The sequence below is a fragment of the Myotis myotis genome, unplaced genomic scaffold (genome assembly GCF_014108235.1).
Source record: "Myotis myotis isolate mMyoMyo1 unplaced genomic scaffold, mMyoMyo1.p scaffold_m19_p_10, whole genome shotgun sequence".
NCBI classification, from domain to species: Eukaryota; Metazoa; Chordata; class Mammalia; order Chiroptera; family Vespertilionidae; genus Myotis; species Myotis myotis.
In genome coordinates, this window is record NW_023416314.1 from 52,307,337 (window position 1) to 52,330,036 (window position 22,700).

Here is a 22,700-nt window from a genome sequence, read left to right on the forward strand (position 1 = left end):
AGACACTCCCTAAAAATTGAATCAACTCATCTCCTTTGAGCCATAATATTATTCATCTCTTTGGAACCTTTTATAAATCGACAGATTTTTAGATTAATGCATATTATAGTGTAACTTCGATTCTGGTCAAGGGCATGTACCTTGGTTGTGGGCACATCCCCAGTTGGGGGTGTGCAGGAGGCAGCTGATTGATGTTTCTAACTCTCTATCCCTCTCCCTTCCTCTCTGTAAAAAATCAATAAAATATATTTTAAAAGAATATTCTTGGGAGGCAAGATCAACAAATATAAATAGCAAATAATACTTTCCATCTTTCCAAATAAGTTGAGCATGTTTTTGTGATTCTATTTGTGGGTTCTCTATATTATGTTCCATCGATCAATATGTCTATTTTTCTGCCAAAACCACATTGTTTTGATTATTGTAGCTACATAGTCAATCTTAATATTGGGTACAGTGATTCCTAACATTTTATTCTTCTTTGTCAAGAATATCTTAGCTATTCTAGGTCCTGTCCCTTTCTATGTAAATTTTAGAATAACTTTGTCTATGCATATGATAGTCTTGTTGGTATATTGACAGGAATTGCATTAAACATACAGATCACTTGGGTAAGAATTATCATATTTACCATATTGAGTCTTCCAACCCATGACATGGTATGTCTTGCCATTTATATAGGCCTTCTTTGATTTCTTTTATCAGAATTTTATAATTTTAGCATCAGATCCTGTACATGTTTTGTTAAATGTATACCTAACCTTTTCATCTTATTTGGAACAAATGTAAATAGTATTGTGTCTTTTACTTTAGTTTTCATATGTTCATTGCTAATATATAGAAATGTGATTAATTTTTATGTTTTTATGTATATATAGGTTTTATATTCAATGACGTTGCTAATGTAAAAAAAAAAAAATGAAACCTAAAACTTATAAATGCAATAATGTGACCTAAATTTCACACATGACACAAAAACAACTCTAAGTGGATTATAGACTTAAATACAAAATGTAAAACACTAAATCTTTTAGAAAAATACACAGGAGAAAATGTTTAGAACATTGAGCTAAGTAAATGGTTCTTATACTTGACACCAAAAGCATGATCCCTAAAATAAAAAATGGCTTAATTAGACCTCTTCAAAAATATAAATCCCTGCTCTGTGAAAGCCTATGTAAAGAAAATGAAAAGGTAAGTTACAGACTGAGAGAACATATTTGCAAACCACATATCTAGAATTATAAAGAACTCTCACAACTTTAAAGTTAAAATAATGCAATTAAAAATAGACAAAAGATGTGACTAGATATTTCACCAAGAAGGATAGATATACAGGTGGCCAACAAGCATATTAAATGATGCTCAACATCACTACCCATAAGAGAAATGCAATTTAAAGCCACACTGAGGTATCACTACACATCTATCAGAACGGCTAAAATGAATGTGACAAAACCAAATGCCAACAAAGATGCAGAAAATCTAGATCACTCAGACATTGCTGGTGGGAATGTGAAATGGTTCAGTTTCTTAAAAAACTAAATATAAACTGAAGGACTTGTATGCATGCATATAAGCATAACCAATGGACACAAGACATTGGGGGGGTAAGGGAGGCCGGGGGAAGGCCAAGGGGGGAAAAAAAGGAGACATATGTACTACTCTTTATAATACTTTAAGCAATAAAAAAAACTAAATATAACTTACCATACAACCCATAATTTATACTCCTGAGCATTAATCCCATAGAAACGAAACTTATGCTCACGAAAAAAAACTGTGCACATATGTTTATAGCAACTTTATTTGTAATATCCAAAAGCTGTATATTTGAATTAAATATGTCCTTCAACCTTGTAAATGATTAAACAAACTGTGATACATACATGTGATACAGACCACTGAATACTACTCAGCAATAGAAACTAGTATCCCCTCTTGGATACTATTGAACCCAATGCAACAACTTAGCTGAATCTCCAGGAAATTATGCTGACTTATTTTAAAAAGCCAATTTTTAAAACTTGCATACTGTTTAATTCCATTTATGTAACATCTTTGAAATGACGTAATGTTAGAAATTAAGAATATATTAGTGGCTGAGGGAGTTGGCACAGAGGGTGAGGAGCTTTAAAGTGGAAGGGAAGTAGGTGTGGTTATAAAAGAGTAACACAAGGATCCTTGTGATGTTGGAATTATTTTGTATCTTGATTGTGGTGGTGATATATGAGCCTAAACAGGTGATTTACAGGTGATGAAACTGTATAGAACTGAATATATACAGCCACACACAAATAAGTACAATTAAAACTGGAGAGACAAAGTAAAATCGGTGGTTTGTATCAATGCCAATAACCTGGTTGTCATGTTATATTTTTGCAAATGTGGCCACTGGGGGGAAATAGATAAAGTGCACACTGGGTCTCTCTGTATTATTTCTTATAACTGCATGTGAATCTATAATTACCTCAATTTTTTAAAAAGCAAACAATATAATGTGAGTTCTAATCTACTGATAAATGGAGTGTTTTTTTCAGTTTTATTGATGTGTAACCGACACAAATGTAAGCTATTTATAGTATAAAATGGGATGATTTGATACATATCTACATTGTAAAAGGATTCCCCCCCATCAAGTCAATTAACACATCCATCACCTATTTACTCTGTTTTGGGGGAGAGAGGAGTTTAAGAACACTGAAGTTCTACTCTGCTAAGATTTATACTAATCTTAGCAAATTTCAATTATACAATACAATGATATCCATTACAGTCACCATGTTATGCATTAGCTCTTCACACCTTATTCATCTTATAGCTGAAAGTTTGTAGCCTTTTATTAAGCTCTCCCGACTTTCCCGACCCCCAGGGCGTGGCAACTTTTAAATTTGACTTTTTTTTTAGATTCTAAAAGTTTTAGAAAAGGAAGACATTATGAGAGCTAAAGTAGTTAGAAGAAGACCAGACATGATATAGCTCTAGTATATTATAAAATGGATAGATGGAAAATTTAGAGAAGTAGAGGGGATATAGAAGATTATTCTCTAGGATGGATAATGGCTGAACATAAAGTGGGTTGAACTAATTCAACTTCAACACAGTGCTGACTCTTTTGATAAGAAAGCTTGTCATGAGATTGTTACATCTTCAAGCTTCTTACTCTGAATACTCACTAGGGAAATATTACAAAAGAACCCCATGAACCAAATTCTAATGATGTGCAGTGGCTCTACTGTGATTAAGGAATGTCCAAGTTATATTCATGTCAAAGAAAACAAAATCACAGCAGATGCGAGGGATAAGGAATAGGTATTACTGCTAGGGAAAAAAAATAAGCTAGGAAAATAACATTAGGTACCAAGAAGGAATACCCCAACCTCTGAAGGTATTACTAACTACACAGCAAGTGAAGGGTGGAGTAGCCACAGAAAATGAGAGATGGTGACTCTCAGTTTTTACAATAGTTTGAATAATTTGGGCATATCTAAGAAATTTATACACTTGTGTAACTTCACAAGTTACATACAGTTATGGTGAACTGAGAAGTGAAAGGCTGTAGTTTCAGAGTAGTTAAGAAGTGTATGTCTAACTTAGTGGACAATAGAAAATGAAATTATATCTAGAATCACATTCCCATTGGCAGCTGATTTTTAAATAGGTAATGTGCACCAATAAAGAGAAGAAAGGGCCATAAAAAGAGGGACTCACTGGGAATACAGCAGTGGGCAAACCAGAGAGGGTCTCTGCTCTCATTGACTTTCTCTGTTTGGTGGAGTGAGACAGACAATTGGAAGACAAATGAACAAGAGCATATCAGGTAGTGAGAAATGCTAAGGTGAAAACGAAATAGAATAATATATTAAAGAGCAACTGGAGTCCACTTCAGATTTAGAGGTTAAGTAAGGCTTCTCTGAGGAAGAGATAAGTAAGCTGAGATCTGAATGATAAGATGGAGCCAGTATACAGAGATCTAAAGGAAAATCATTCTAGATACAGGGGAAAGCAAGTACAAAGAAACTAAGATATGCTTGAGGTGGGGGTAGGGAGAAGCTGGTGCAGCTGGAGTGGCCTGAGAAGAGGGTAAAGTAATATAAGATGGGCCCTGAGAGCTAGAGTATGCTGTTTGTTCTAAGCAATGAATTTTATTCCAAGCATAATAGAGATTGATGATCATTGGCCACATACCAATGCTCCAATGCCAGTAAAATGCTTGAACCCTCTGAATATCAGATAACACCATGAAGAAATAAAAGGGGCATAATTCTAACTGACTGAAGTTAAATTCTGAAGTAATTGGGCTTACCGGAAGTGAGATCAGACTTTCTGCTATTAGTCAAAATGAGGGCTTAAGAGTTAAATTAAAATTAATAATGGGGAAATAAAATTAATACATGAGCTTTTGGACACATGAGTTTTGTGACAACAATATTTACAAGCAAACAACATTAATTTACTACTGTTTTCTGTATTTCAACATGACACTGTCACTGTATGTGATATTATCAGATATTTTCCAAAAGAATAATGTTTAGGACTTTTTACATTAGGTACATCGAGTACTTTTCCCCAGTTTCCCTCTTCTACCTGAAAACAAAGGGAGATAGCTCCAAAACATGTTGCTTATGCATCAATTCTTAAATTTCCCACTCTTCCCTGTCTACAAAATGAACAAAAAGTGCAAGATAAAAGAGATTTCTGATGTATCTGGGGTAAGTCCCAGTTAAAGTAATGACTGCACTTTGGAGTAGAATGGAATCTAGTGAACAGTTTTTTAGCCATCCTAAAAACTACCTTTGACTATAGGTTGCCTTCATGTAAAAATTGTAAGTTAGTAGCTGTTGCCACTGCCATGTATCTTATTGCAAATAATTCAATACTTTGCCACATTTTCTAGTTATTTTTCATTATACCTTCAATTTTTTTCTAGTCATCTATTTGTACACATCCAATTCCAATTCATCACGTGAGAGCAAGTAGGGACGTCCACATGCCTCTAACTTCTGCACTTCCAGTGCTAGTGGATGGCCTACATTCTATGATTTCATTGTGGGAGTACTTGTCTCAGCGATGGCTCCTTAGTTATACTCAAACTCTCAAGAACGCTATGATAGATCTAAGTGTCACACTTATTCAAGATTAAACCAAATCCTCATAGGGCTAATAATTATGGTCATGAAGTCCCTCTCAGGCCCAAAACCCATTTACAACAGCCCAGCCTTTAACTTCTTCTGGATTATGGTACCAACTAACACAGCCCTCTGTTTACCAATCTCTCAAACCATATACAGAACTCTCTGAGCCAATTACCTCTGACTTTGTCTAGAAGTACTTCCTTGGACAATGACTCTTTCAGACGTCAAAAATAAGTGGCAGCTTTTATCTCTATCTTCATAAAGATTCTAATATCAGGTAAAAAGAGACTGAGAATAGTAAAGGACAACTTCAAGAATAATAAAAGAAAATGAATCATGAGATTGGTTCAGATGAATTGTTTAGTCTGAAAACAGCTTGAAAGAGAAAATTAGTCATAGTGGGTGCTGAAATTTGGATACAAACTTTAAAAGAAAATCAAAGCAGCATTGAACTTTAGAATTTGGCCTTTAATGCTAAACCAATGTCCTCATTTTCCAAATTAAGAAACTAGTGCTAAGAAACTCAATTTATTAACTAATTAATTGATTATTAGGTACTACCCAGGAAGTTACCAGAGTCAGGACAAAAATGCACATCAAATCAAGGTCAGTATCTGAGAGGATCCTCAAATTAAACATTATTTTTTAAAAGGTGAAGATTTACAGCTAACAAGTCAGCTCTTTGGCTAGAAAAAAAGTCTATTTCAATATAAATGCTGGATAGAACAGTGGCAATAATCAACAAGATTTGCTAGTTCATTTTGAATATGAAGAGGTATTTAAGAAAAAAAAATATTGTGAGCATAATATAGAGATCAGGAATTAACTTTGATTCAAAACAATACTGAACTGGAAACGTTAATAAAGGGAATCAAAAGGGGAAAAAGTATGTTTCCTAACAAACCTAGTAATCACAGACCAGCAAGAGAATGACAATACATCCATGCCCATAGTTGAAAGAAGGGCTGAAGACATCCTAATAAGATGTAACAAGAAGAAAAAAGAAAATTGCAGTGAAGTGTCCATCAAAGGCTCTTGTGAGCTTCTGAAAAGCTCAGTGATAAAAAGAAACTAGTACTAGACATTTTCAGGAAGGTAGTACCAAACGGTATAAAGACAGTTAAGTTAAAGCTTTCAGGAATTATACCACACACACACACACACACACACACACACACACACACACACACACTGAAATGACAACTTCTTTGAGTAATGTTTTCCAACAGAGTGGAAAAAGAATACAAAAATTGTCAACAGCAATTCCATTCCTGGGAATACACCCTAGAGAAAAAAGTTCATGCACATGTGTATCAGAAGACAGGTGCAAGAATGTTCATACCATCTTTGAGCAGAAAACTGGAAATCATCCAGATGACCAGATACAGAAGACAGTAGGATATACTTCTGTGTAGCATTCCGTGGGATACAACATGGAATATTACATAAAAATTAAAATAAACTATAGCTGTTCAGAGCAAAATTGAACTTAGAATATAATTATGAGGATAAAAAAGCAAATCACATAAAGTTACAATGTGATATATTTAAACAAAGTTCTTAAAAAAATACGTTAAATAATGTGTTATTTAGGCACACATACAAAACTGCTTTAAAATAAATTAAAAAAGGAAGATGATAAAACAAATGCTTAGCAATAGTTACATCTAGATGGAAAACAAAGAGATTGGACAGGTGAATAAAATAGGTAGATTCAATACTATCAATAATTTTTATTAAGTTGGATGATGAATTCACAGGTGGCTTTTTTATTTTTATACCTTACACATGTATCAAATCTATATTAATAAAAGGGTAATATGCTAATTAGACCAGATGTCTTCCAGACATCCTTCCGGATGTCCTTCCAGACAAAGCCATGGTGGTGGGGGCCAAGGCAGAGGCGGTTAGGGGCGATCAGCCTGGCAGGGGAGAGCAGTTAGGGGCGATCAGGCAGGCAGGCAGAGAGGTCGGGGCGATCAGGCAGGCAGGCAGGTGAGCGGTTAGGAGCCAGTGGTCCCAGATTGTGAGAGGGATGTCCCCTGAGGGGTCCTGGATTGGAGAGGGTGCAGGCTAAGCTGGGGGACCATCCCCTTCTGCATGAATTTCATGCACCTAGCTTCTAGTATTACATAATAAACACATATTTAAGTTTACCACTTCCTTTTCTTTTCATTTTTCCTTATACATCCTATCTAATAAAAGAGAAACATGGTAATTAGCATACGACCGCTACCCTTCCCATTGGCTAATCAGGGCGATATGCAAATTAACTACCAGCCAAGATGGCGGCCGGCAGCCAGGCAGCTGGAAGCTAACATGAGGCTTGCTTGCTTCAGTGATGGAGGACTCCAACATTCCCCGCCTGCCGCTGCCGGCCTCTGAGCTGCAACTCTAAGCAACTATGTTACAAATATAGAAGCTAAAGAAAACCCCAGAAACCTGCTTTAGTCGCCAGGCTTCAGCCAGCAAGATCACAACATTGTTTCAAATACAGAAGGTAAACAAAGGCCAGAAACCTGCTTTCAGCAGTGGAGGCCTAAGAGCTGGAGCCTCAGAGCTAAAGCTGGCCCAGAACAAAAAAAGAAAAGAAAAAAAGGAGCGGTTGGGAGCTTCAGTCACCCGCCAGCCTGAAAACAGCCCTCAGCCCCTCACCCAGACTGGCCAGGCACCCCAGTGAGGACCCCCACCCAAAAGGGTATGTGACCAGCTGCAAACAGCCATCAACCCCTCACCCAGGCTGGCCAGGCAACCCAGTGGGGACCCCAACCATGATCCAGGACACCCTTCAGGGCAAACCAGCCGGCCCCCACCCGTGCACCAGGCCTCTATCCTATATAGTAAAAGGGTAATATGCCTCCCAGCACCAGGATCAGCGGAGCCGCGAGGCCTCCCAGCACCGGGATCAGCGTGACAGGGGGCAGCGCCCAAACCCCCTGATCACTCTGTGGCTCTGTGTGTGACAGGGGGCGGGGCCACAACCTCCCTATCCGCCCTGCTCTGTTCGTGACAGGGGAAGACGCCCCAACCCCCTGATCAGCCCTGCTCTGTGCCTGTTAAGGGAGAGCTCCTCAACCCCCTGATTGCCCTGCGGCTCTGTGTGTGACAGGCTGCGGTGCCCCAACCCCTGATCGACCCTGCTCTGTGTGTGACAGGGTGCGGCGCCCCAACCGCCCCTCCTCCCCCCACGGGCCCTGCTCTGTGTGTGACGGGGTAGAGCCATAACCTCCCCATTGGCCCTGCCCTAAGTGTGACAGTGGTGGCGCCCCAACCCCCTGATCAGCCCTGCTCTGTGGGTGATAGAGGGCGACGCCCCAACCGCCCCCCACAGGCCCTGCTCTGTGTGTGACGGAGTAAAGACATAACCTCCCCATCAGCCCTGCCCTGAGTGTGACAGGCTGCGGCGCCCCAAACCCCTGATCCGCCCTGCTCTGTGTGTGACAGGGGGCAGTGCCCCAACTCCCCTACCGGCCCTACTCTGTGAGTGACAAGGGGAGCTCCCCAACCCCCTGATCAACCCTGCTCTGTGCATGACAGGGTACGGAGCCCCAACCCCCCTGATGGGCCCTGCTCTGTGAGTGACAGGGGACAGCGCCCCAACCCCCTGATTGGCCCTGCTCTGTGTATGACAGGGGGTGGCGCCGCAACCTCCCCATTGACCCTGCCTTGAGTGTGACAGGGGGAGGTGCCCCAACCCCCCAATCAGCCCTACCCTGAGCGTGACTTAGGGTGGCATCGCAACCTCCCGATCGGCCCTGCTCTGTGCATGACAGGGGTGGCGCCCCAACTCCTCAATTGGCCCTGCTCTGAGCCCGACCAGGGGCTGCACCTAGGGATTGGGCCTGCCCTCTGCCACCCGGGAGCAATCCTAAGTTAGCAGGTCGTTATCTCCCAAGGGGTCCCAGACTGCGAGAGGGCACAGGCCGGGCTGAGGGACCCCCCCCTTCCCCCCGAGTGCACAAATTTTTGTGCATTGGGCCTCTAGTATTGTATACGAGAAAATATATAGATCTAAAAACTGCCCCCTATTACTTTTGAGAATACCAGCATAAATCCTGAAGAAGTGAATCTAATGAATTTTACATGGGAAAAAGTGCAAAATGCTAATTATCCACTTAAACTCCACAGGTTCAAAAATCATATAAGAATATGACATTTCATCAACCACCTAAAAACTTCATCCTCTTTCTAAATAACAAAATGCTATGAGAGCACCTTCTTGCTTCCCAAGTCAGTAAGAGGAAAAATCAGAAGCAATTGCCCGCATCTGTTAACATTCCTAGAGAAAGAGCTTTAAGAACAAAATGTTTTAAACTGAGAAGATAAAAACAGGCCAAGAAATTTGAAGTATCTTTTCAAGGCAAAGACACACAAAATGAAGTCAGGAAAATGACTCAACCTACTAGAACAGCGGTTCTCAACCTATGGGTTGCGACCCCTTTGGGGGTCAAACCATCCTTTCACAGGGGTCGCCTAAGACCATCGGAAAACACATATATAATTACATATTGTTTTGTGATTAATCACTATGCTTTAATTATGTTCAATTTGTAACAATGAAAATACATCCTGCATATCAGATATTTACATTACGATTAGCAAAATTACAGTTATGAAGTAGCAACGAAAATAATTTTATGGTTGGGGGTCACCACAACATGAGGAACTGTATTAAAGGGTCGCAGCATTAGGAAGGTTGAGAACCACTGCACTAGAACATTGCCAACACTGTAAATGGGAGTTGCAAAACAACAGTAAATTGAAATAACCAAGATTTGTTCATAATGTCTAGGGCTCACAGGATTCAGGATGAGTACATCTTTTATAAAGTCTTATGAGAGGATGACCAGTTTCAAAAAAATCAGAAAGCAAATATACTTAATACAAAACCTACCAAACATAATATTTTTCATAATTCAAAAACCAGTTCTATCTCCTCATTTTAATCCCTAATAGTACATACTTTCAAAAATATGTTTATTTAAATTATCTGGTACTAAATAACTATTTGCTATGAATATGATACAAATTCTTTAAAAAAGGACCAAGGACACAAATATCATAGGGAAGAAAGATGTATTTTAAAAAGAAGAAAAAATGAATTGACATGAGATTATAATGAATACTTAATGTGTTTCTTAAGCAAAATTCCAAAACTTTTCCAATTTCTCCCATGAATGATAAATATAAAGAAAGGGGGTTAATGGGGAGGGGGGGGAATGAGGACACATTTGTAATACCTTAACTAATAAAAAAAAAAAAAAAAAAAAAAAAGCAAGCTTTGGACCTGAGATACCCTAAACACTTCACCAATACAATTTTTAAACTTTTAATTTTTGAATTAAAGATGTGGCAAAAACAGCCGTGGGCAAACTACGGCCCACGGGCCGGATCTGGCCCGTTCAGCTGTTCTATCCAGCCCGCAGAGCCGAAAGTGCGGAGGGTTCTCTTGCTCTCCCCTCCGCTCCTTCACCAGCAGCAGTGTTAACATGGCAACGTCGGGAAACACAGCCACAGCTCCTTCTTCTGAGTCCAGTTTAAGAACCCATTGTGGCCTTCGAGTCAAAAAGTTTGCCCACCCCTGGGCAAAAACCTAATATCCATAAATTTTGCTTTAAAGGATCCTTTAGATGCTTTATCATGGTATGAATGTTAAATTTCTTTAGCCTGGGCTTTTATTATATTTTTTCTAACAGAACACATTACTCTTAAAAATTGCTCTAAAAACCTCATCCAAGCCTTTACCAACCTCTCTCACTGACAACAGCAGGGAAGTTTGGCTTCCAGTGGGGAAATTTTAGTATCAGCTTTTCCCAGAAGCTTGAAAGGAGAGCTCAACTGAATTGCTCTTCCAGAAAACAAGAACATCATTGCTGCCAAATGCTAAAATCCCCTAACACCATGGGACATTTCCTATGATTCTGTATGTGGTGCAGGATGAGTTTTCTGTAATATTTCTCTTAAATTTTTCTCCAAATAATAACAGTAATATCAGTTAGAATAGCAATAGGGTAATAACCACAATTATATAAGCTATGCGTTTTTTACATATATATATAACTAGAAGCCTGTTGCACGAAGATTTGTGCAATAGGCCTTCCTTCCCCTGGCTTCTGGCACCGGTTTTCCTTCAGCACCCGGGACCCAGGCCTTTGGTCCAGCTGCAGCAGAGAAGCCAAGCCTCTCCAGTCTTTGCTCCGGGCCTATGTATGCAAATTAACCGCCATCTTTGTTTGGTTAATTTGCATAGTCGCTCTGACTGGCTGGTGGGCATAGCAGAGTGACACCAATTTGCATGTTTCTTTTTTATTAGTGTAGATATTTCAAATCTTTACAAAACCCTACAAGGTATCATTTATCCAGTATTACAGATGAGGGAACTGAAGCACAAAATATAATTTGTTCAAGGTCCCACAGCTAGGAAACAATGTTGGTTATACTTTTGAGCACTTACTATGTTCTGTAAATCTTCTAAATGTTTTAGGTGCATTAACTAGCTCTTGATCCTCATGATAGCACTATAATTATGTATATTTTTTGATTGAGGAAACTAAGGCACAGAGAGGTGTCCTATGTCACCCACCTGGCAAATGCTGGACTGAGTTTCAAACAGGCAGTCTAGTTCCAGAGCCCACACTCTTAATCAGTAGGCTTTATTATCTCTCTAAATATTAGAACATATATTCAAACCCAGATCTAGCTCATTCAAATACACATGACTTTCAAAAATGAGTTTTTCCATTTTTTAAACTGTATCACATTTCCCATTTAGTACAGCAAAGCTATCAGATGAGCAATACACACCAACATATAGGCTAACTAAATATAAATCAGAGAAAATATATGTAGAAATCCAAATTATTATTTAGAGATGTGAATAATGATAATAATCCATCAGATATACACATAAACATGTGTTCATTCTTGTGCTGGGTAACAGCTGCATAATCCATTGGAAAGCCTATCCCACCAGGAATCCAAAGCTCAAATGCTCATGCCCTTTCACTACATATAGTCAAATGAATCCACATACTTTCATTAGCATGATAGTTCAAAGAACACAATTCCACTGGACGAATACTCTAATTTCTGACCAACAGATATGAAGCTGTACCTAAATCCTGCATGCTTTCCATTAAATTTATGGCCTCTATCAAAGAGTGCTCACTTAGTGTACTGCTTCTATACAACCACAAGCTTTATCACTCCCTCCTGGTCACAATAATTATTACCTAAGAAATAAGTCTTTTAAAAGGGATCAGAAAGTCAGAAGGAAGTGTTTATTTTGTCAAGAGTTGAGATTTACATCACTATCCCTTTCTTTACAATCTCACAGGATGCCAAAACCTGGCCCAAACTAGTTCATTCAGCCTAGGATCATATACTTAGTAGTATGATACATAAGACATGATAGTAGCTGAAGCACTATTATTAAAGAGAGATTAAAACAGCTGTACATTATGCTGAAGCACTCACTATTCCCTTTACAAACAGACGGTCCTGGATTACAAGCAGCACTTGACCATTTAAATCACGACAACAACCAGATTTAACCAGCTGGGCCATATTCTCCTAGGCAATGCCTGTTGACCTCCTCAGTCACAGCTGCTCAAATGAAATTCTCATTAGACAACTTATTTTCAGAAGCCAAAGGACTCTCTGATTAAATATAAGTATTTAGATATAGAAGTCCTTTTTAAAGTATTCATTTTCTGACAACTGTCGCTTATGTTAGAGCCCAGCTACATTGGCAACAAGATGGGTGATACAAGGATAACTAAAATTCATCATTTAATCACAGTTGAAGGATTTTTATCTTGGAAGCATCTTAACCTAAATCTATTAATAAAAGTCTTTCTGCACACTTTACCCACCAATATAAACAATGTTTTAAAAGGCAGATTCTGATAATTTATTCATTCTATATATCTATCCATGCATCTGTGCATTTATCTAATTATCTATCCACCTACCTACTTCTCTGTGACAAAAAAACACACCAAGGTTAAATTGACAGAAAAACAAAAATGTTGCTGATTTTCCCACCGATCTCACTTTCAGAGGAGGCACTTCAGACAGAACACCTTTGTTCATCAGTGTTTCAGCAATCCAGTGCAAACACTGCTCTGGAGAGGGCATTTCTTGAAGGTATGGCAGATAAAACACTGGAGAATTATTTGGTTGATCAAAGAATCTGCCTGTAAGAGAATAACTTTCCTATTACTAGGTGCAGAGTTTTTATCATGTAGATATTCTTTCAAAATAGACCATAATAAATAAACCTTTTATAAAACAGTTCCTGTATTTGAGGGGAAGTCAGGGGAAGGAAGGGATATTTAGTCTGATAGAGTCAAAACATTCTCCAGTCCAAGAATTACTTGGGAAAGGTTATTTATTATGCCAGTCACACAGGCTTGTCACTCATGAGGTATGGCCTTCAAACCAGGAAGTAGACGGGAAGTAAAGGTGGGTTATGTATTTCAAAGCTTTTACATATTCCATGGGATAAGAGATGTCTCAAAGGAGGAGATGGACCTGGGGTTTTAAAGGGTCAAATCCAGGCAAATATGGTGAAGCTATTATATCTCCTCAGACTTAGAATATAATTATTATAGAATCCAAAATCTATCAGAAACTTTTTAATGACCTTTTCTATAATTATTTCTGCTCTCCCATTATACTGTTCTGTTCTATTGCTCTAAGCAGTATAATAATCAAAACTAGGAATCAAACTCAAAATTAAAAATAGAAATCCTCATTGCTCTTATCTCTAAAACATGTTCCTCTACTTCTTCTTCTTCTTCTTCTTCTTCTTTTTTTTTTTTTTTTAATTATTAACTAGAGGCCCAGTGCATGGATTCATGCACTGGTGGGGTCCCTCAGCCTGGCCTGCTGGGATTGAGCCAAAACTGCTCTCCAACATCCCCCGAGGAGTCCCAGATTGTGAGAGGGTGGTTCTCAGGTGACGCACCCGGAATCAGCCTCCCTCCTCTCTGGTTCCGGGTGTATCATCTGAGAACCGCCGATGCCAAATAACCACAGCTTGACAGCTCCTGCGTTGAGCGTCTGCCCCTGGTGTTCAGTGTACATTATAGCTACTGGCCAGTAGGCTGGTTGGCTGGTCACTTAGGCTTTTATATATAGAGATTGTGTTACCACCCTTCTATTCACCCAAAGTTTAAAAACTCTGAGTTACCTTTGAACCATCCCTCTCTCTTGGTCCCCTCACTTAAATGTCAAGTCCTAATAATTCTAACTCCTAATGTCTTTTCCATATGCACCCCTTCTTCCTTTCTCCTTTCTGCCACCTTAGTCCCGGCCCTCATTATCTCCAGCCTGAAACAATTTCCTTAATGTCTCTCCATGCTCCCATATTTCCTATACAGTTCTGCCAGATTAACCTTCCTGGGAAGAAGCTCTAATTCATCACCTTATTGTACTAAAAAGTAGTCAATGATTCCTTCATAAACTTCAATATAAAGTTCAAACTCCTTAGCCAAGAATTAAAGGTCCTCTATAACCTGAATACAACCTACATTTTCAGACATATATTCCATATGTATTTTTGCATACTTTTTTTATAAGTAAGATGGTCCCCTCTCTACACTTTTGCAAAATTGTCTTTGCTCTTCTTGGCCCTTTGCTTTCCATATAAATTTTCCAATCACCTTTAAGTGCCCTACCACTAAACATTCACAAATCCATTTGTTATTTTTATTAAAAATTTATTGAATTTGTAGATTGTGATAAGATTTTTTTCATTTTTATTGAATTTATTGGGGTGACATTAATAAAATTATAGAAGATTTAGGTGTACAATTCTATAATACATCATCTGTATATTGTATTGTGTATTCACACCCCAAGTCAAGAGATTTCAGTTTATTATGTTATTTAGTGTTGCTATCCACAAATATGATATAACTCTCCATTTATCCAAATATTTTATGTCAATAAGTTTTATAATTTTCTCTTTTTTAAATATATTTTTAATGATTTCAGACAGGGAGGGGGGGAGAGAGAAAGAAATATCAATGATGTGAAAGAATCATTGATTGGCTGCTTCCTAAACAGCCCTACTAGGGATCAAGCCTGCAAGCTAGGCATGTGCCCTGACCAGGAATTGAACCACAACCTCTTGGTTCATATGTCCATGCTCAACCACTGAACCATGCCAGTCAGACTACAATTTTCTTAAAGGATGTGTATATTTTATTTCTTTTTACCTTTGACCTCTTCACCCATTTCTCCCACCATCACCCTTTTGGGTTTTTTGTTTGTTTGTTTGTTTGTTTGTTTGTTTGTTTGTTTGTTTTAGAATCCACATAAAAGTGAGATCAAATGGTATTATTTGTCTTTCTGTGTCTGACTTATTTCACTTAATATAATGCCCTTGAGGTCCATCCATATTGCTGTAAATGGCAAGATTTCATTATTTTTATGGCTGAATCATATTCCATTGTATATATACACCACCTATTCTTTATCCATTTACCCATCCATTGACACTTAGGTTACTTCCATATTTTGGCTGTTGTAAATAATGCTGCAATGAACATGGTGATACTTATATCTTTTTGAGTTAGTGTTGGGTGTGTTTTTTCCCAGATAAACACCCAGAAGTAAAATCAATGGATCTATGGTGGTTCTATTTTTAATTATTTTAGGAACCTCCATACTGTTTTCCATAGTGGTTATACCAGTTTACCTCCCCACCAACAATGCATAAGAGTTCTCTTTTCTCCACATCCTCACCGACACTTGTAATTTCTTGTCCTTTTTATAACAGCCATTCTAAAGTTATATAAATTCTTTACATATTTTGGATATTAGCCCTTTATCAGACATATGATTTACAAGTATTTTCTCACATTCCATCAGATGCCTTTTCATTTTGTTGATGGTTTCCTTTGCTGTGCAGAAACTTTCTAGTATGATATAGTCCCACTTATCAAGTTTTCCTTTTGCTGCTTTTTCTTTTGGTGTCATATTCAAAATATCATCACCAAAACCAATATCAAGGAGCTACCACCTATCTTTTCTTCTAAGAGTTTTATGATCAACAACAATAAAAACAATAAAAAAAATCAAGCACTTGGAGGCTAAATAGCATGCTATTCAACAATGATTGGGTTACCAAAGAGATCAAAGAAGAAATAAAAAGCATCCTGGAAACAAATGGCAATGAACGCCACAATCCAAAATCTATGAGACACAGTGAAAGCAGTCCTGAGAGAGAAGTGCATAGCACTACAGGACTACCTTAAAAAAACAAGAAAAACTTATAATAAATTACCTAACCCTAAAACTTCAAGAATTAGAAAGAGAGCAATAAGAAAAGCCCAGAGTAAGCAGAAGGAAGGAAATAATAAAGATCACAGTGGAAATAAATGACATAGAGACCAAAAAAAAAAAAAATGCAAAAGATCAATAAAACCAAGAGCTGGTTCTTTGAAAGGATAAACAAGACTGATGAACCTCTAGCCAGGCTCACCAAGGAACAAAGAGAGAGGACCCAAATAAACAAAATCAGAAATGAAAGAGGTGAAGTAACAACTGACCCCACAGAAATACAAAGGATTATTAAAAAAAAATACTATGAACAACTCTATTCCAACAAAATGAACAACCTAGACGAAATGGACTATTCCTAGAAAAATACAGTCTTCTAAAACTCAATCAGGAAGAATCAAAAAATCTGAATAGGTTGATAACTATGGAGGAAATTGAAGCAGTAATCAATAAAACTTCCAGCATACAAAAGCTCTGGTCCAGACAGCTTCACAGGGGAGGTTTACTAAACATTCAAAGAAGAACTAAAACCTACCCTCCTCAGACTATTCCAAAAATTCAAGAGGAAGGCACACTTTTAAGCTCTTTCTGTAAAGCCAGCATTATCCTAATCCCAAAACCAGATACACTACAGAGGAAGAGAATTACAGGCCATATCCCTGATGAACATAGATACTAAAATCCTCAACAAAATTCTAGCAAATTGGAAGAAGTAAAACTGTCATTATTTGCAGATGACATGTTATTGTACATAGAAAACCCTAAAGACTCCATCAAAAAACTAGATTTCATAAATAAATTTGGCAATGTAGAAGGATACAGAATTAACACCCAGAATTCTATGGCTTTTTTACACACCAATAATTAACTCACAGAAAGAGAAACTAAAAAAAAAGAAAAAGAATGAAAGAAATGAAAAAAATCCCATTTACCATTTCACCAAAAAAATTAAGACATCTAGGAATAAACTTAACTAAGGAGGTAAAAGACCTTTACTCAGAAAACTAAAGGACATTGAAAAAAAGAGATAGAGGAAGACCTAAATAAATGGAAAAATATACGGTGTTCATGGACTGGTAGAATCAACATTATTAAAATGTCCATACTACCCAAAGCAATCTATAGATTCAATGCAATCCCCATTAAAATACCAACGGCATATTTCACAGACCTAGGACAAAGTCTCCAAAAATTCATATGAAATAAGAAGACCCTGAATAGCTGCAGCAATATTACCTAGAATCTCTCAATAATTCACCCAGACATTTATTCATATTTTAAATATAGTCCAGAATGTCATGATCATCTAATTTCATGAATTATAGATTAATAGGAGAAAATTAGAAATTATTCACAACTAAGCAAGAAGTAGCAGCCTGCAACCTAAAGAAGAGAAACCAACACATACACACACACACACACACACACACACACACACACACACTGAAAATTATATCTATATCAAACAAACACAAGAACTCCAAAGTTTCATAACTACAAGGAAATAACCATAGAGCCAAACAGTCTTAATTATCCCAATGATTTCTGGGGGCATCATTACATATAGCATGGTAAAATAACTGACATTTATAATATTATAATCATTTTAATAACTCAAATTTTTGCAGTTTGCAGTTCATACGAGACTTTTATATTCATTATTATAGTTAATTCTCAAAATGTTTGAGTTACCAAGTCAGATATAGGTACCATATCAAATTTTAAATTTTGTGGCTCAGGGATATTTTAGAACTTACCCAGGGTCATGTTAATTGTTAGATAGGTATTGGCGTTCATAGGCTACTGCATCATGACTTCAAATCATCAAATAATATTTACTTTTATGCTATATAATGTGGTTAGTAAGACAGAAAAGCATGTAATACATTCTAGAATTTCCACAAAAATTGCTGATGTGCTAAACACATCCACAAAAATTAATTTGAAACTTCCACAAAATTTAATTTGAAAGTTTTTAAATTTTTGAGCCCTTGAACGAATAAAATTAAGTAACATGAAAAATTCCCTTATATCAAATCCCCATTTCCCTATATGCCACAGAGATTTAAACTTACAATGTTAGTAGTAAATCCAGAACCATTAATTATCCTACATTTTAAAGTCTAAAATCTGTACAAAAAATATAAAAGAACATGCACATTACAGCAATCACTTAGATTTGATTTATTTAACTGAAAACAAAGAAGCATCAGAGGGAAGGTGGGGATGGAGGTGGCAAGGGAGAGATTAACCAAAGAACTTGTATGCATACTAGTATATGCATAACCCATGGACACAGGCAATAGTGTTATGAAGGCTTGGGGGATGCGGGCTGGAAGGTAGCAGGTGCAGGGTAGAGGAGATTAATGGGGGAGAAAAGGGAGACATCTGTAATACTTTCAACAATAAAGATAAATTTTTACTAAGTATTATTAAAGAGTCTAGAGATACTTGAACCTAGGTGGATTCTCATGGGAGAGAAGGTAGATATGGAATATTAGAGTAGATGTCCTGTGTCAAAGCACTTCCCCCTTGAACATTTAGCTTTAACAATATTAGAAACCCTCAATGCTATAACGTTTGGAGGTAAAATAATAATATTTACAATATTTCTAAAAACGAGGAGAAATAAATTGCTTTGGGTTTTCTTTTTGCTTTTTAAGCAATTGATTTTTCATAATCAAACACTATACAACAAGAGGAAGTAGGAGAGAGAAAATTAAAGTTGCAGCTGAAAAAAATTCCTATACTACCTTTTTCCAGGGCAAGGCTTATAGTCAGTTTAAAACCTTGATTTGTTATCATAAGAACAAAAAAATGCACAAAAATGTTACATAAATGGAGCTATCTGCTTAACACTCCTAATGGATCACAATCTGCCATCACCATGGTAACCTCTGAATAACTTTTTCCAGGCTAGTGCCAATTATGCACTTCTCTGGCCCTTGAAATCCCACTCTTTTTTTTTAAGGCCTGGAATTTTTAAAAGAATAAAGCCCAACAGTTAAGTCCACACATACCCTCTTGTTCAGTCCGAGTCATTTCCTCAAGCTTCTTCTGTTTCAGTGTGTCCACCACATCGGCAAGGCTCCCTTTGCGGCGTTCTGGGGTTCCAAAAGTAACACTGGTCATTATCTCGCGGTCCCGACTCCCTTCGTCAGGCTTATGTGGTGAGGTAGAGGTATTTCGGAAGGAATATAGGGAACATAACTTATTATTCTCTGACTCCTAGAAAAACAGAATAAAATAAAACCATTAGAATACTTGTTTCTTTTCATATCACTGGGAGAAAAAATCCCAAGCTCAGAATGACAATATGTGATGCTTAGATGGACAAATAAAATCCAGTAACTATCTCCACTTAAAAAAAGTACTAAACACTGAAGCAATTATCAAAGGAACTAACCTGAAAATGCAGATTCATACTGGTACGTTGTTGTTTTTATTAAAAGCAACCCAAGTGGTTCAAAACCAATTTCAAAATGGACACCTCAACTTCTTCTGCATTTGTGCCCTTCTTTTAAAATAGTTTAGATTCAATTACTAATTATTAGAATTGGTAAAGTTTTTCTTTAAATTGGCAGTTTAATTAGCACAGCCTAAAAATACATATACATCACAAAAACATTATCATCCTTGAACTTAGAAACAGTAGAGAAATTAGCTTCAATGATTGTTAATTGTTCATCAGAAAATATAAAAAATGTCTAAGTCACTGCCAGAAAAATAACTAACCTGAATATTTTTGTGTGTTGGGTTTGGGGAAAATCACTTTTTTTCTAGCTGTCTATCTATGAAAAGTTACAGAAACCTCTTTCTATTCCTTGCCTTTATCATAATCACACACATTTCTTTTTTTGTGTGTGTCTTTTATTATTTGTTTTTGGGTTTTTTTTATTGCTTAAAGTATTACAAAGGGTATTACATTTTTTTGTCATGTGGTATTTAGAAATGGTTTGTTGTTTATATTTGTTTACAAAAGAACAAGTTTGTTACAGAAATATTTGCACATGAATTACTTCACAGTACAGGGAAAGTTGGCCAACTGTGAGGAGGAAAAACAAATCTTAGATTAAAAATAATAGACACCTAAAAGTTTATAGAAAGAAAATATTTAAATATCTCTCTAAATCAGAACTGAGGGCTGAAAGCAACTACTATTTGGCCATTGCCCATCGGTAGTCTTGCGTTCGCCTTATCTGTCTGTGCTTGGGCAGTCTCTCTCACAATAAGAAATGTCGTGAACTAAAGCCTTTGTGATTCTCATCAGAAGCTTGAAAATCCTATCTGTTCGTATATTTCTCTCCATCTTCACAAAGAAGCCTGGTAAGCTTCCAGAACTACGTAGAGGAAGAAGCAGCAGGTAAGTTACAGTTAATAATCAGTGGGAAGGGATGGAAGGAAAAGGAATCTAGAGAAGTAAGTTTCCTCATATATTAAATAATAATTGTACTCAATAAATGTTAGGTATGTATACATTATTGTAATTTTACAGAAGGTAGGAATAAAACTTATTTTCAGGGTTATTGGGAGCATATAATGAGATAACAGTTATAAAGTAATTAGACTCAATGCTAAGCTCATAGGCAGTGGTGTTTAATAAAAGGTGCTATTATGCTGATGGAAGTAGCAGACTTAGGAATGGAGTCAAGGAGGATTATCCCCGCTCTGAACCTAAACATTTTTCTAGTGAAAAGTATTATGAGTCTTGAACTAAATTGAATATTGTGAAGTCTGTGAAAATATTTTTAAAACTACTGAATTGTATACATCAAATGGATAGTTATGTGTATTATATCTCAATAAAGCTATTAAAATATTGTGAGTCAAGGAATTAAGCAAAGAAATAAAAAGAAAGACTTATAGACACAGACAACAGTATAGTGATTGCCAGAGGGAAGGTGGGATGGGGGAAGGTAGAAGAAGGTAAAGGGGAGATAAATGGTGATGGAAGGAGACTCAACTTGGGGTGGTAAACACACAATACACTATACAGATGATGTGTTGCAGAATTGTATACCTGAAACCTGTATAATTTTACTAACCAAATGTCAGCCCAATAAATTCAATTTTAAAAAATCTAAAGATTCAACGCAATCCCTATTAAAATACCAACAGCATACTTCACTGAACTAGAACAAATACTCCAAAAGTTTATACAGAATCATAAAACCCCAAATAGCTGCAGCAATCTTGAGAAAAAAGAACGAAGTTGGAGAGATCACAATACTGGATATCAAACTATACAACAAAGCTATTATAACCAAAACAGCCTGGTACTGGCACAAGAACTACATATAGAACAATGGATCAGAAGAGAAATCTCAGAAATTGATCCACACCATTCCAAGTCAATTAATATTTGACAAAGGAGGCAAGAACATACCATGGAGTAAAGACAGCCTCTTCAACAAATGGTGTTAGGAAAACTGGACAGACACATGCAAAAAATTATTGTGAGCCAAATCTTAATTTTTTTCACATTCCCATTGTTGGCACAATGACTATCACAGAGTAAATGCTCATTACATTTGTGCTGAAATTAAGTAAAAATGATACAATTAATGGGGCAGGGCAGGAAAAAGAGCTCTTCTTTACCTTGGTCCTAGATCTCTTCCTTCCCAGGAGAGATGTTATATTCCATTAAAGTTTACAATAATGCTGTGGAGTGTTGCAGAGGAACTCCACTAGATGCCAATCATGTTTAGGCCTTAAACATGGCTTTTCGGAATGGTCTCTTGATTCTTCACTTTGGACAAACAAAAACTGAGATATGTTTTGGAAAGCCATTTTGACCTCTTAATACTGTCCCTGTCAGAAATCTGACCTAAGTGTTTTTGAATTGACAATTACCATTTGATCAATCATGCTTCAGTCACTCTCATTTCAAATGCAAACTAGTCTTATAGCATAGCCTATAAGTAAAAAAAAAATTTTGACTCAATCTAAGGGATTCAAGACCAAGTCAAAACATGAGGAGGTGTTGCTTACAGATGACTCACCATTGTCCATAATAAAGCAAATTTTTCCATCACTCGAAATATGGTAAGAGTAGCTCTCCAGCCTGAGTAACAACTTTAAGTTGTCCTTAAAGCATTTGGGCTCCATACAGTACCACTTTTTTCTCTCAGGACTAATTTCAGTCTTACTCATGTCACTTACTTGTTAGATCAACTACAATTCTTGGTTTTTTTTACTCATGGTAATGTGGTCACTGCCATCCTGCACCACAGACAGTAACCATGGGTTCCCACACCGATTACCCACACACTG

General features: G+C 37.1%; 1 protein-coding gene across 24 annotated transcripts in view; it reads right to left on the reverse strand.

The window, feature by feature from the left end:
* The window catches only part of SOX6 (SRY-box transcription factor 6), a 368,911-nt gene that overhangs the window by 286,316 nt on the left and 59,895 nt on the right, over positions 1 to 22,700 (reverse strand). For all 24 annotated transcript variants that reach the window (XM_036325513.1, XM_036325515.1, XM_036325527.1 and 21 more), the window contains one exon: positions 19,448 to 19,655. In XM_036325513.1, coding sequence (XP_036181406.1) covers positions 19,448 to 19,655 — 208 coding nt within the window. The remainder of the gene's footprint in view (positions 1 to 19,447; positions 19,656 to 22,700) is intronic.